Here is a 15,039-nt window from a genome sequence, read left to right on the forward strand (position 1 = left end):
TAGTGATTATCTCCAAAACTATTAATATTTTACTATAGAAATGCATAGAATTATAAGTAGATAATAATTTTTCTGAGATTTTGAGACCACTCCCGTCGCTCGAGCTCGATCCTTCACGGAGTTATGACCAAAAACACATATGTGACCTTGACCGTTTTCAACCTGTAACATCCAGTGTGCCCGGTTATGTGTGCACCAACTTGTGTGATGATTGGGTGAATATTTTAGGCCGCAGATGGTTCAGAAATTGCCAAAATTGCCGATCCTTTATAACGATGTGGCCTTTCAATTGACCCGTGTGACCTCAAATGACCTCGGATCATCACCAAACTTTTTTTGCGGCATCGGACACGAGGGCTTGACCCACGTACCAAATTTGGTAACAGTCGGTCCATAAATGGCAGAATTATCGCGGGCGGATAGACACACACACACACACACACACACGGTAATTATTTTTTATTCAGAATTAAAGCTCTCATGGAAATGTGGCCACTGAGAGTTACTTTAATACATTTCATTTCAATCACAAATATTAATCAGTTGCAAACAGAGACCATCACTTTTATTTTGTATTTTTTGAGTTTTCAGATGATCTTAAAACTTTATTGACCATGTTTGTGAATCCATGCACTGTGTCTCCATGGCAACCGCTGAACATTCCACCCCCAGCGTGTCGTCACCTGTAAATAAACCTTCTGTTTTGTTTTTTGTTTTGTTTTTTTTCACAGGGAAGAAGTTGTTCGGGGAGGGCTACAGCGGTCTGGAGTACGACTACAGGGGCCTCATCAAACTCTACAACTCGGTGGGAAACTTCGAGAAGGTTTTCGAGTATCACAACGTCCTGTCCAACTGGAACCGCCTCAGAGACAGACAATTCGCCGTGGCCGACGCGCTCGAAGACGTCAACAACACGCCGCAGCAGACGCAGGAGGTGGTCCAGGCCTTTCTACTGGCCCAGACCCACGGCCCCACTCGACCCTGCCTCGCGTAAACTTAAAAAAAAAAAAAAAAAACTCCACGAAAAAGAGGGAATTTACATGAAGAAATAAAGACAAAACAAAAAAATAAACGCTGGATTTGTGTTTGAAAATGTTTGGGTGGAAGACGACACTTTGGAGGATTCACAAAGATGGTAAAAGTACACGAAGTTGCGTTCACGTGACAATGCAAAATTAAAAACTCCCGATAGTTTTACGGTGGAGTTTCGCTGTGTAAAAGTCAGATTTCAGATGTTTTGACCTGGTTTGTGGTTCGTGTTTCTCTGTAATTCCGGAAAATATTCACAGAAAACAAAAAACTGGCACAAAGTTCAGCCTCTTCAACAAAAGTCACATGTTTTATTTCACATTCTCTTCAGAAAGTGGTGCTAAATTATTCATTGTCTGGAATGTTCCGCCGAGTCGCATTACATTATTATTTTTATCTCTACGGGAGAAAATCAGCCAGAACATTATGACCACCGGTGGAATAGTGCAGAAGATGGACTAAAACAGGACTAAAATCAGGACTTAAAACCAGGTCTGAATCAGATCTGAACTATGTCTGAACCCGGACTAAACCAGGTTTGATCCAGGTCTAAAGCCAGGTCAAAACCAGGTCTGATCGAGGACTAAAACCAGGAGTAAAACCAGGTCTGAACCAGGTCTAAACCAGGACTAAAACTAGGTCTAAACTATGTCTAAACCAGGACTAAACCAGGTTCAAACCAGGTGTCAAACCAAGTCTGATCCAGAACTAAACCAGGTCTGATCCAGGACTAAGGCAGGTCTGAAATCATGTCTAAAATCATGTCTAAAATCAGGTCTAAAACCAGGTCTAAAACAAGTCTGATCCAGTTCTGAACCAGGACTAAAACCCGGTCTATACCAGGTCCAAAACCAGGTCTAAACCAGGTCTGATCCAGGACCGAACCAGGTCTCGAACCAGGTCTCGAACCAGGATTAAAACCAGGTCTGATCCAGGACTAAACCAGATCTGAACCAAGTCTAAACCAGGACTAAACCAGAACTAAAACCAGGTCTGAACCACAATTGAACGAGGACTAAAACGAGGTCTGAACTACATCTAAAACCAGATCGAAAACCAGGTTGAATGCCATGTCTAAACCAGAACTAAACCAGGACTAAAATCTGGTCTTAAACCAGGTCTAAAAAAGAACTTAACCAGGTCTAAAACCAGGTCTGATCCAGGTCTTATTAAATAAATTAATGGCCTGTGAAATGATTTTAGATTTTTCTGTTCACACTCTGTTTTCACACAGACGGAGACGAGGCTTTTGTGCCGTTTTTTTTGTTTCTGTCGTGTTTCGGTTCTGGAATCCAAGGGACTCGAACCACAAACCAGCTCGACGAGTCCACAGCTCAACTCCTGCGGCAGAAACGACGCTCTCTCTTAACTCCATCCCCAGACATTTTAGCCTCAAGCAGCTACGGACGGCAACTCCGACGGGACGAAACAACAGTGAAGAAATTTAACAAAAAAAACAAAAAACTACAACTTTTTTTGGACGAACTACAATTTCTTTGCGTAGCTTTCCGTTGCCATGACTACGAAACTACACGATCTCGTTAAAGAAAAAAAACGAAGATCTGTACATTTAAAACACAGATTGTACCTTTGGATTAATATTTCTTTGCAAAAACAAAAAACGGACTAGAAAACTGCTTTTTGCAAATTTTTTCGGTGGATTTGAGACTCTGAAAAAGGAATGTCATAAAAATGGTGAGTTGTTACACGAGTTTTTTCATGTTTTTTCCAGCGCTGAACTGACACAGACACAATAAAAACGCCAATAATTTATATGCAAAGATGTGTATGTCCGACGTAGCCCGCGCTTTTATCACCCGACGAAACGGGGATCGAAAAAAAAAGAGTTTTAAGTGTTTAAGATGTGATGAGAGCGGAGACGGACGGAGAACACGAGGATCAGACACAACATTATGACCACCGGAGATGGACTAAAACAGGTCTGAACCAGGACTCAAACCAGGTCTAAACAAGGACTCAATAAAAACTAAACCAGGACAAAAACTAGGTCTAAACCAGGTCTAAACAAGGACTGAATAACAACTAAACCAAGTCTGAACCAGGACTAAACGAGGACTAAACCAGCACTAAATTAGGTCTAAAAAAGGACTGTATAAAGACTAAACCAGGACAAAAACAATTCTGACCCAGGACTAAAATCAGCTCTGAATGAGGACTAAACTAGGACTAAAACAGGTCTAAACAAGGTTCAAATCAGGTCTAAACAAAGACTGAATAACAACTAAACCAGGTCAGAACGAGGACTAAATTTGGACAAAAAACAGGTCTGAACCAGGTCTAAACCAAGTCTAAACTAGGTGTAAACCAGGTCTGAATAAAGACTAAACCATGACTAAAATCAGGTCTAAACCAGGTCTGACCCACGTCTGAACCAGGTCTAAACATGGTCCAAATCAGGTCTAAACAAGGACTGAATAAAGACTAAACCAGGACAAAAACCAGGCCTGAACTAGGTCTAAACCAAGTCTTAAACTAGATCTAAACCACATCTAAACCAGTACTAAACCAGATCTAAAATCAGGTCTGAACCAGGTCTAAACCAGTTCTGAATAAGAACTAAACCAGAACTATAAAACTAAACTGGACAGATCCAGGAGTAAAAAATAGAACTGAACTGCATCTAAACCAGGTCTAAACAGTGACTAAAACAGGTCTAAACTTGGTCTAAACTTGGTCTAAACTGAATAAGAACTAAACCGAGACTAAAACAGGTCAGATCCCGGATTAAAATGGAATGAAAGAGTCTAAAACAGGTCTAAACTTGGTCTAAATTAGGTCTAAAAGAGGTCCAAACCAAGACTGAATAAAGACTAAACCATGACTAAAATCAGGTCTGAACCAGAACTAAACCAGGTCTGAGAATCACTGAGTCAGGACTAAACACCAGGTCTAACACCAGGTCTAACACCAGGTCTAACACCAGGTCTAACACCAGGTCTAACCCAGTATTAAACCAGGACAAAGGACTAGGCTAGGACTAAACCAGGACTTACTTGGCTCTAACCCAGTTTTAACACAGGACTGATCCAGGACTCAAGATCTACATAGGACTAGATCAGGACTAACCCAGGTCTCATTTTCCTGCTTGTGCGGCACAGACTTTGAGTATTAAAGATCCAGACTCTGTGAGGATCTGAGTGGTCATAATGTTTTGTCTGGTCTTTGGTCTCTGGTCTTCGGTCTTCGGTCTTCGGTCTCTGGTCCGATTTTCTCTGAAGCTGCGTGAGCCTTTTCGATTTAAACGATCACTCCATCGACCGACGTGTGAACGAAAAACACAAACACCAGAGTCCAAAATCTCACCAGGACTTTTACCGAACAACTAACAGGTCTGAACCAGGTCTGAACCAGGTCTGAACCAGGTCTGAACCAGGTCTGAACCAGGTTTGAACCAGGTCTGAACCAAGACTGAACCCTAAATTTGAACTGAACCAGGACTCAGCCCAGGAACTAAACAGGTCTAAACCAGGTCTAAACCAGGACTCAGCCAAGGACTCAGCCAAGGACTCAGCCAAGGACTCAGCCAAGGACTAAGGACCAGGACTCAGCCTAGGACTCAGCCTAGGACTCAGCCTAGGACTCACCTAGGACTCAGCCAAGGACTCAAGCCAGGACTAAGGACTAAGGACTCGGCCAGGACTCGGCCCAGGACTCGGCCCAGGACTCGGCCCAGGACTCAGGCCCAGGACTCAGGCCCAGGACTCAGGCCCAGGACTCAGCCAAGGACTAAACCAGGACTAAACCAGGACTCAGCCAAGGACTCAGCCAAGGACTCAGCCAAGGACTCAGCCAAGGACTAAACCAGGACTCAGGCCAGGACTCGGCCAAGGACTCGGCCAAGGACTCGCCAAGGACTCGGCCAGGTATCAAGATTTTTACCTGGACTAGATCAGCAATTTACAGGAACTAAACCAGGACTAAACCAGGACTAAACCAGGTTCTGTCCCTCCATTTGAGAATCATGTAACTTCTGTCTTAAACTATTGAAGATCCTAAATTCTTTTTCTTTACGTTTCGACCGAACACATCTTGTATTTTCCAAACGTCTGGTGAGATTTTGGTCTTTCGTCGTTTCCAAAATTTGGAGCTGGTGATTTGATCTTGAGCCTGTTTTTTGAATGATGCTTTGCCTTGCTGTCGCTTCGTGCTTTTACTGGATCTTCTCCCTTTTTCACACGAAACTTTGAATGGCCCAAAACCCCGAGAGTCCTGCCTTAGATTCTTAAAAAGGACTCTCGATAATGTTGTTTTTAACGAATGTTTTTATCAAATATCAACGATTTTACACAAACGGAAAGGCCCTGGGCTGTGGCGGCGCTTACACGGCCGTTTGGGCCAATATTTTCTCTGGTAGTTTTATCGGAAATCGACAAAAATTAAATCTGCAAATGTTTTTTCTTCGAGGGTTTCTGTTTGTTACAAGGTCCAGTCTCTCCGGGAGGGCATCTGACACAACACAACGTCTGGGAAGGACTAAACCAGGACTAAAACAGGACAGAACCAGGACTGAATAAAGACTAAACCAGGACTAAAGTCAGGTCTGAACCAGGACTAAAACAGGACTAAAAAAAGGACTAAAGTCAGGTCTGAACCAGGACTGAACCAGGTCTGAACCAGGACTAAAACAGGACTAAAACAGGACAGAACCAGGACTGAATAAAGACTAAAAGGACTAAAGTCAGGTCTGAACCAGGACTAAAACAGGACTAAAAAAAGGACTCTCAGGTCTGAACCAGGACTAAACAGGTCTGAACCAGGACTAAAGTCAGGTCTGAACCAGGACTAAAGTCAGGTCTGAACCAGGACTAAAAAAAGGACTAAAGTCAGGTCTGAACCAGGTCTGAACCAGGACTAAAACAGGACTAAAGTCAGGTCTGAACCAGGACTAAAACAGGCTTAAAATAGGACTAAAGTCAGGTCTGAACCAGGTCTTAACCGGGTCTAAAATAGGACTAAAGTCAGGTCTGAACCAGGTCTGAACCAGGTCTGAACCAGGACTAAAACAGGCTTAAAAAAGGACTAAAGTCAGGTCTGAACCAGGTCTGAACCTGGACTAAAACAGGACTAAAACAGGCTTAAAAAAGGACTAAAGTCAGGTCTGAACCTGGACTAAAACAGGACTAAAACAGGCTTAAAATAGGACTAAAGTCAGGTCTGAACCAGGTCTAAATCAGGACTAAAACAAGACTAAACTAGGTCTAAACCAAGACTGAACCAGGTCTGAGAATCACTGAGCCAAGACCAAACCAGATTTAAACCAGATTTAAACCAGGACTAAAATCAGGACTAAACCAGGACTGAATAAAGACTAAACTAGGTCTAAACCAAAATTGAACCTGAGAACTGAGCCAGGACTAAACCAGGACTAAACCAGGACTGAATAAAGACCTAACCAGGACTAAAATTACGTCTGAATCAGGTCTAAAATGAGACGGAACCAGGTCTAAACCAGTTCTAAACCAGGACTAAAATCATGTTTGAACCAGGTCTAAACCAGGTCTAAACCAGGTCTAAACCAGGACTGAATAAAGACTAAACTAGGTCTTAATTCAGATTAAATTATGTCTAAACCAAGATTGAACCAGGTCTGAGAATCACTGAGCCAGGACTAAACCAGGTCTACGCCAGGTCTTAACCAGGACTAAAATTAGGTTTGAACTACGACTAAAACAGGATGGAACCAGGTCTAAACCAGGTCTAAACCAGGTCTAAACCAGGTCTAAACCAGGTCTGAGAATCACTGAGCCAGGACTAAACCAGTTCTAAACCAGGACTGAATGAAGACCTAACCAGGATTAAAATCAGGACTAAACCAGGTCTTAACCAGGACTAAAACCAGGTCTAACCCAGTATTAAACCAGGACAAAGGACTAAGCTAGAACTAAACCAGGACTAAACAAAGACCAAAAAAATTAAACCAGGGAATCTGACTCAAATCCCAAACTGCCGGAAGTTTTAAAGCCGCACGATGCAAATTTTCTGACGTTTTTCTAGATGTTTCCGCCAACTTCTCTCCTCGTCAACTTCCTGGAATGTCCCACAGTACGGCATTACACTTCTCCACGGAAACAAACACGTTACATTTAAAATCTACGGAGAGGCGAGCCCACTCGCACAATTGAACCTTTTTCTGCTTTTCAAGACGTCAAAAACACCTGTACTGCCGTCGAATAAAGCGAGATAAACTTAATGCCACACTGCGGAACATTTCAGGCAGCCTCTGTGTAAACGAGGAAGAGCGTAGCCTTCACCAGAAAAGTTACAGAGTGCAGCTTTAAAAGAGAAAATAGACGAAAAATGTCCATGTAAGCTCCAAAAACCAAGTCACAGCCGCCTCCTCGTACGACGACGACAACCTGCCTCTGAAAGTGCGTACGGCGGATTTTACCAGTCTAATTTTGATTTAATTTTGTGGATAACATTTGTTTTTGAAAATATAATTGTAGTTTTGCACCAGTCGAGAAGCAAATTGTGAAGAAAAGTTGAAAAATACGTGGAAATTTACAGGAAATAGAGAGTAAAGTGACGTTAACAGCCCTGAAGAGTACACACTGTACGACACGAATTTTACTAAAAACACAAATTTAAATCGCTGTTTTTGTTTTTTATGGTTTTGAAAACAGGTCCAGGTCCTTTAAGATGTTGCTAAACTAAAAAAAATCCCATGTTTTTTTTTTTGTTTGTTTTTTTAGGTTTAAAATTTTAATCATGACGTCATCACACTAGGGAGTTTCGTAATGAACAGATGTGCCTCAGAAATTATAATTTGGCAAATAAAAATATAAGAAAACTGTTTTATTTAGTTGAAATTGTGTTTTAAAGTATCAAAGTGAGTTTCTGTAAATTGTTACGCAAATCTCCCAGTGTGAAGTGGGATCAGTGTGGGACTCTCAGCTTTCTATCTTTTTTTTTCATATTTTTCAAGTTTTTTTTGACAGTTTTTTAGGTTTAAAATCACACTAGGGAGTTTCGTAACCGTTTCGTAGCAATCATAATGTACAAATTGGCCTCAGAAATTATAATTTGGCAAACAAAAATATAAGAAAACACTTTCATTTTGTTGAAATCGTGTTTAAAATATCAGAAAAAGTGCGTTTCTGTAAATTGTCACATAAAGTGAGATCAGTGTGGGACTTTTTCACCTTTCTGTAATTTTTTTTCATATTTTTTATGTTTTTTTGCCTGTTTTTTAGGTTTAAAATTGTACTTTAAATCTTGACGTCATCACACTAGGGAATTTCGTAACCGTTTGGTAGCAACCGTAACAAACAAATGGGACAAAATTCTTCAGAAATTATAATTTGGCAAACAAAAATATAAGAAAACAGTTTCATTTTGCTGAAATCATCTTTAAACTGTGAAGATTTGTGTAACGTGCGATCAGTGTGGGGCTCTTTCTACTTTCTCAAATTTTTTTTTGGATGATTTTTAGGGTTAAAGTCTCACTAGGGAGTTCCGTCACAGTTTCCTAGGAAACGTAACGAACAAATGGGCCTCAGAAATTATAATTTGGCAAACAAAAATCTAAGAAAACACTTTTATTTAGCTGAAATCGTGTTTTAAAATATCAGAAAAAGTGCTTTTTTTTATGTAAATTATTATGCAAATCTCCCAGTGTGAAGTGCGATCAATGTGGGACTTTCTCAGTTTTCTGTAATTTATTTTTTCATATTTTTCATGTTTTTTTGGCCATTTTTTAGGTTTTAAATTGTACTTAAAATCATGTCATCATCGCAGTTGGGAATTTCATAACCGTTTCCTAGCAACCGTAATGAACAAATGGGCCAAAAATCTTCAGAAATTATAATTTGACAAACAAAAATAAAAGAAAACACTTATTTAGTTGAAATTGTTTTTAAAATATCAGAAAAGGTGTGTTTAAGTAAATTGTAATGCAAGTCTCCCAGTGTGAAGTGCGATCAATGTGGGACTTTTGGCAATTTTTTTCATATTTTTAAAAATTTTTTGCCATTTTTTTAGGTTTAAAATTGTACATCCAGAACTGTTTCCTAGCAACCGTAACATACAAAAGGGACAAAACTCTTCAGAAATTATAATTTGACAAACAAAAATATAAGAAAACACTTTTATTGAGCTGAACTTGTGTTTAAAATATCTGAAAAAGTAACGTACAAATGGACCAAAACTTCTCAGAAATTGTGGGACTCTCTCTATTTTCTGTCATTTTTAACGGATTTTTCAACTTTTCTTCACAATTTGCTTCGTGTTTGGTGTAAAACTTTAACTTAAATTTCCAGCAGGTGTAAAATCCCGTCAAAATTAGACTGCGTTTAAAAAAAACAAAAACCCGTCATGCGCACTTTAAAACATTTCGCCGAGACGAGGTTTCCGGGGTCTCTACGGCGTAATCGCGGAAGGGCATCTGAGTTTGTTTGTTTGGTTTTTTTTGGGCGGGTGAAAAGGCGAGACGGTGCTTTGCTCTCGCCGTGTGTCAAACTCTGGAGTACCACTGTTGTCCTGTTACTGCTTCACTGTTGCCGCAAAACAATAAACTTATTTCATGTCACGAAACTTCTGCACGTTTCACCGTTTTTCTTTTTCTGGTGTCTGGAGTGTTTCTGTCGTCATGGAGACCAAACCGGGTGTTTTATCGAGGTGTTTTTGTCACACTGCGGAACATTCCGGGCACAGCAATCAAGTATCCATAGCAACAAGCAGGTGACGGAGCCTCCACCAGAAAAGTTACACAGTGCAGCTTTAAATGAGTGTCTAAAAGTGAAGTGTGATCTGCTTTCTGTAAAGGTGCCGGACTTGATTTTTTTTTATTTTTTTTTGTCGTAAAAACATGAAAATTATTTACCTCAATCCGTGTGTCGTTCGTTTATTCGTTTTTCAAAATAAAACCAAAAATAAAATGGGGGGGAAAAAAAACTTCATTATTTGTCTGAAAAAACAGATTTTTTTTCTTTTTTTTCGATTTTGTGTTTAAATGAAAAATGGAAAAAAAGGATAATGGCCCGAACCAGGACTGAACCTGGTCGGGACTCAGACCGGGACCAGGACTCAGACCGGGACTGAGACCAGGACTGAGACCAGGTCCGGGACTCAGGCCAGGACCAGAACAGGACTGAGACCAGGACTGGGATTGGCATCAGACCAGGACTGAAAATGGTTTAGTCCTGATTCAGTTCGGCAGTTTAAGTCACGTAAACGGGAAACGGCCTTTCTCAGTTTTTCCATTTTTCATGAAAATGAAAAAAACAGATAATGATTCGTTTTTTTCAGTTTTCAATTTTGTGTTTAAATGAAAAATGGAAAAAACGGATAACGATCGTTTCCCGTTTACGTGACTTCAGTGACTGTGATGCTGGACTGAACCAGGACTGATCCAGGTCCGGGACCAGAGCGGGACCAGAGCGACCAGAGCGGGACCAGAGCCGGGACCAGGACTCCGAGCTTTGACTCTGAGCCTCAGCTTCGAGCTCTGGTCCGCTCTGGTCACTGAAGTCACGTAAACGGGAAATGGTCGTTATTCGTTTTTTCCATTTTTCATTTAAACACAAAATCGAAAACTGAAAAAACGAATCATTATCTGTTTTTTCATTTTGGTTTTAGAGACAAATAATGAAGAAAACAGTGTTGTTTTTCATTTATTTTTGGTTTTATATTGAAAAACGAATGAACAAATGATACACGGATTAACATAGATTGACTGGTAAATCGAGAGCTTTGTCTTTGGGCTCAGCTCCCTCTTCACCACAACGGTCTGATACAGCGACCGCATCACTGCCGCCGCTGCACCGATCCTGGAGGGACTATGTCTCTGGACTGGCCTGGGAACTCCTCAGGGTTCAGCTGGAGGAGCTGGAGGAAGTGTCTGGCGTGAAGGAAGTCTGGGAGTCCCTGGATAAGAGGAAGAAAATGGATATGTCCTTATATCTGTGGTCCTCAGGTCCAGTTTACACGTACATGGGTGTTTTTAAAAACTGAGACATTTCCTTTTGTTCTCATCTTTAACATGCAAACAGTGAATTCTCCTCTGAAATGAATTTTTCTAAAAATTCCAGCTGGAGTGGAGATTGTTTAAAACTCTGGCTTGGTGTTTGCGTGTAAAGTGAGATAAATTGAGTTTTAGGAGCATTGAGAAACATCGATTGCACCAAAAGAACGACCAGCGTTTCCCTTTTGATGAAACATTCAGAGCAGCAGCCACATTTCTTCTGCTGAAACACTTTTCATGTGTTTCATTTGCACAGAGCTGATGTTTCATGTCCATGAGCAGATCTGTGGAGAGGCGAGCCCGTTCACTAATGCACTTTGTTTTTCAAGGTATTTTTGAATAAAACTTACAACTGTAATAAAATAAACGCTACAGGTTTGAATCTAATCCAGGTGTCGCCCAGAGACTTGGTGTAGGTTCTGACGCTCGATGGACGATTTCTGCAGGTCGATGGAAACGAAAACTTTTTTGAAAATGATGCTGTGTGCACGATGTTGTTTAGGAAAACGGAGGAAGAGAAATATTCGTTTCTCGACGTACCGGCTCAGTGTGAACATAGCCTCAGTGGTCCACGTAGGGTCCATAGTGGTCCAGGTCTAAACCAGGTCCAAACCAGGTCTAAACCAGGTCCAAACCAGGTCTAATCCAGGACTAAACCAGGTCCAAACCAGGTCTAAACCAGGACTAAACCAGGACTAAACCAGCTCTAAACCAGGTCCAAACCAGGTCTAAACCAGGTCTAAACCAGGTCTAAACCAGGTCTAAACCAGGACTAAACCAGGACTAAACCAGGTCTAAACCAGGTCTAAACCAGGTCTAAAACCAGGTCTAAACCAGGTTAAACCAGGTCTAAACCAGGTAAACCAGTCTAAACCAGTCTAAACCAGTCTAAACCAAGTCTAAACCAGGAAAACAGGACTAAACCAGGACTAAACCAAGTCTAAACCAGGACTAAACCAAGTCTAAACCAGGTCTAAACCAGGTCTAAACCAGGTCTAAAACAAATCTAACCAGGTCTAAACCAGGTCTAAACCAAGGTCTAAACCTAAACCAGGTCTAAACCAGGACTAAACCAGGTCTAAACCAGGTCTAAACCAAGTCTAATCCAGGTCTAAACCAGGTCTAAACCAGGTCTAAACAAGTCTAAACCAGGTCTAAACCAGGTCTAAACCAGGTCTAAACCAGGACTAAACCAGGTCTAAACCAGGTCTAAACCAGGTCTAAACCAAGTCTAAACCAGGTCTAAACCAGGTCTAAACCAGGACTAAACCAGGACTAAACCAGGACTAAACCAGGTCTAAACCAGGTCTAAACCAGGTCTAAACCAGGTCTAAACCAGGTCTAAACCAGGTCTAAACCAAATCTAATCCAGGTCTAAACCAGGTCTAAACCAGGTCTAGGTCTAAACCAGGTCTAAACCAAGTCTAAATCCAGGTCTAAACCAGGTCTAAACCAGGAGTCTAAACCAGGTCTAAACCAGTCTAAACCAGGTCTAAACCAGGTCTAATCCAGGTCTAAACCAGGTCTAAACCAAGTCTAATCCAGGTCTAAACCAGGACTAAACCAGGACTAAACCAGGTCTAAAACCAGGTCTAAACCAGGTCTAAACCAAGTCTAAATCCAGGTCTAAACCAGGAGTCTAAACCAGGACTAAACCAGGTCTAAACCAGGTCTAAACCAGGTCTAAACCAGGTCTAAACCAAGTCTAAACCAGTCTAAACCAGGTCTAAACCAGGACTAAACCAGGTCTAAACCAGGTCTAAACCAGGTCTAAACCAAGTCTAATCCAGGTCTAAACCAGGACTAAACCAGGTCTAAACCAGGTCTAAACCAGGTCTAAACCAGGTCTAAACCAGGTCTAAACCAGGTCTAAACCAGGTCTAAACCAGGTCTAATCCAGGTCCATGTGTATTTTAGTCTCTGTGCTCTTATATTTGTTCTGATTCGTTCTAAGAAAGGTTCATTTAAGAAAGCTTCATTTTGTCCTGTCAGTCAGACTTTTTTTAGTATCAATACCTGCGACGAGGATGATCTAGTTTCGGTATTAGTTTTGATCTTGATTAGTGTCTGATTTTTTGTTATTTTTGAAAAACCCAAGTCCCCACATTTTTAAAACATCAGAGAGAAAACGGCACAATTTCCAAAAGTGAAATAATTTATTGGAGAAACACATTCAAAAGTGCAAATGCAAAGTGCCAACTCGGATACATTCATACACAGCAATGCCCCTGTTCAAGTGTTCTTAAAGCTTCACTCTGGAACTTTTCTGATGGAGGCTCTGAGTCCATCACTTGTTTGTCTCCATGGTGATGTTATTACTTTGCTTGGAATGTTTCATAGTGTGAAATTGAACTCTTACGACGGATGGATTAAACTCCAGCCTCCAGAGACGAGCAGGTGTCAGACCCTCCACCAGAAAAGTTCCGTAGTGCATCTTTAAACTCATATTAAAGCTGAAAAATCCCAGTTTGACCCTGTTCCCTTTTAAATATCTTTAAAATAAAACAAAGAAACAGAATGATTCATAAATAGGATTGAAAATGATCCAAACGTCGTCAACTTGAACTTCAACTTTTCTTCTCCTCGTTCTCGTCTTTGGTGAGAAACTTTATATGAGTCCAGACGCACCAGACCTGAGGGAAGAAGAAAAGAAGAAGGTCAGAGGAGGAGAGGAGGAGAGGAGGAGGAGAAGAGGGACAGAGGAGGAGAAGAAGAGGGACAGAGAAGGAGGGACAGAGGAGGAGGAGAAGAAGAAGAGGGACAGAGGAGGAGAGAAAAGAGGGTCAGAGGAGGAGAAGAGGGTCAGAGAAGGAGAAGAAGAAGAGGGTCAGAGGAGGAGGAGAGGAGGAGAAGAGGGTCAGAGGAGGAGAGAAAAGAGGGTCAGAGGAGGAGAAGAGAGGGTCAGAGGAGGAGATGAGGGTCAGAGGAGGAGAGAGAGGGTCAGAGGGGAGGGGGAGAAGAGGGTCAGAGAGGAGGAGAAGAGGGTCAGAGGAGGAGAGGAGGAGGAGGAGAGAGGGTCAGAGGAGGAGAAGAGAGGGTCAGAGGAGGAGAGAGGAGAGGAGAGAGAGGGTCAGAGGAGGAGAAGAGGGTCAGGAGAGAGAGGAGAGAGAGGGTCAGAGGAGGAGATGAAGAGGGTCAGAGGAGGAGAGAGGGTCAGAGGAGGAGAAGAGGGTCAGAGAGGAGAGAGGGAGAGGAGAAGAGAGGGTCAGAGGAGGAGAGAGGGTCAGAGGAGGAGAAGAGGGTCAGAGGAGGAGAAGAGAGGGTCAGAGGAGGAGAAGAGGGTCAGAGGAGGAGAGAGAGGGTCAGAGGAGAGAGAGGGTCAAGGAGAGGAGAGAGGGTCAGAGGAGGAGAGAGGGTCAGAGGAGGAGAAAGAGAGGGTCAGAGGAGGAGAGGAGAAGAGAGGGTCAGAGAGAGGAGAGGGAGATGAGAGGGTCAGAGGAGGAGGAGAAGAGAGGGTCAGAGGAGGAGATGAGGGTCAGAGGAGGAGGAGAGAGGGTCAGAGGAGGAGAGAGAGGGTCAGAGGAGGAGAAGAGGGTCAGAGGAGGAGAAGAGGGTCAGAGAGAGAGAGAAGAGGGTCAGAGGAGGAGAAGAGGAGGAGAGGGTCAGAGGAGGAGAGAGGGTCAGAGGAGAGGAGAGGGTCAGAGGAGAGAGGGTCAGAGGAGGAGAAGAGGGTCAGAGGAGGAGAAGAGGTCAGAGGTCAGAGAGGAGAGAGGGTCAGAGGAGAGAGAAGAGAGGGTCAGAGGAGGAGAGAGGAGAGGAGGAGAGAGGGTCAGAGGAGGAGGAGAAGAGAGGGTCAGAGGAGGAGAGGAGGAGAGAGGAGAGAAGAGGGTCAGAGGAGGAGGAGATTAACTCTGGGTTTGTCTCCCCTCACAGCTCATATTTTTCTGTTTCATTAAAAAGGTTAGAAAACTCAAGAGAATAAACCTCGAGTTTAACAGAAGAAACAAGATTTGATCAACAGATCCTAGAAACATCTGTGACTCGGGCTGGATATTATTAAGAAGTTGCTGATACGATACACATCTCGA

General features: G+C 42.2%; 2 protein-coding genes across 22 annotated transcripts in view; one reads left to right on the forward strand and one right to left on the reverse strand.

The window, feature by feature from the left end:
- The window catches only part of appbp2 (amyloid beta precursor protein (cytoplasmic tail) binding protein 2), a 43,615-nt gene extending 34,033 nt beyond the window's left edge, over positions 1 to 9,582 (forward strand). The window contains exons 13-16 of one of the 20 annotated variants that reach the window (XM_055147963.1): positions 732 to 4,423; positions 5,797 to 5,888; positions 5,968 to 6,012; positions 6,080 to 9,582. In XM_055147963.1, the coding sequence (XP_055003938.1) occupies positions 732 to 994 (263 nt within the window). In that variant the 3' untranslated portion in view covers positions 995 to 4,423; positions 5,797 to 5,888; positions 5,968 to 6,012; positions 6,080 to 9,582. Of the gene's footprint in view, positions 1 to 731; positions 4,435 to 5,588; positions 5,657 to 5,796 lie in introns of all 20 variants that reach the window. The other 19 variants (XM_055147957.1, XM_055147962.1, XM_055147955.1 and 16 more) reach the window with 19 other exon arrangements.
- Positions 9,583 to 13,148: 3,566 nt separating this feature from the next.
- The window catches only part of si:ch1073-145m9.1 (uncharacterized), a 9,795-nt gene continuing 7,904 nt past the window's right edge, over positions 13,149 to 15,039 (reverse strand). For both annotated transcript variants that reach the window (XM_055147968.1, XM_020929240.2), the window contains one exon: positions 13,149 to 13,644. In XM_055147968.1, the coding sequence (XP_055003943.1) occupies positions 13,579 to 13,644 (66 nt within the window). In that variant the 3' untranslated portion in view covers positions 13,149 to 13,578. The remainder of the gene's footprint in view (positions 13,645 to 15,039) is intronic.

Source organism: Boleophthalmus pectinirostris, unplaced genomic scaffold (genome assembly GCF_026225935.1).
Source record: "Boleophthalmus pectinirostris isolate CB_2022bp ecotype Guang Dong unplaced genomic scaffold, ASM2622593v1 HiC_scaffold_9, whole genome shotgun sequence".
NCBI lineage: Eukaryota > Metazoa > Chordata > Actinopteri > Gobiiformes > Gobiidae > Boleophthalmus > Boleophthalmus pectinirostris.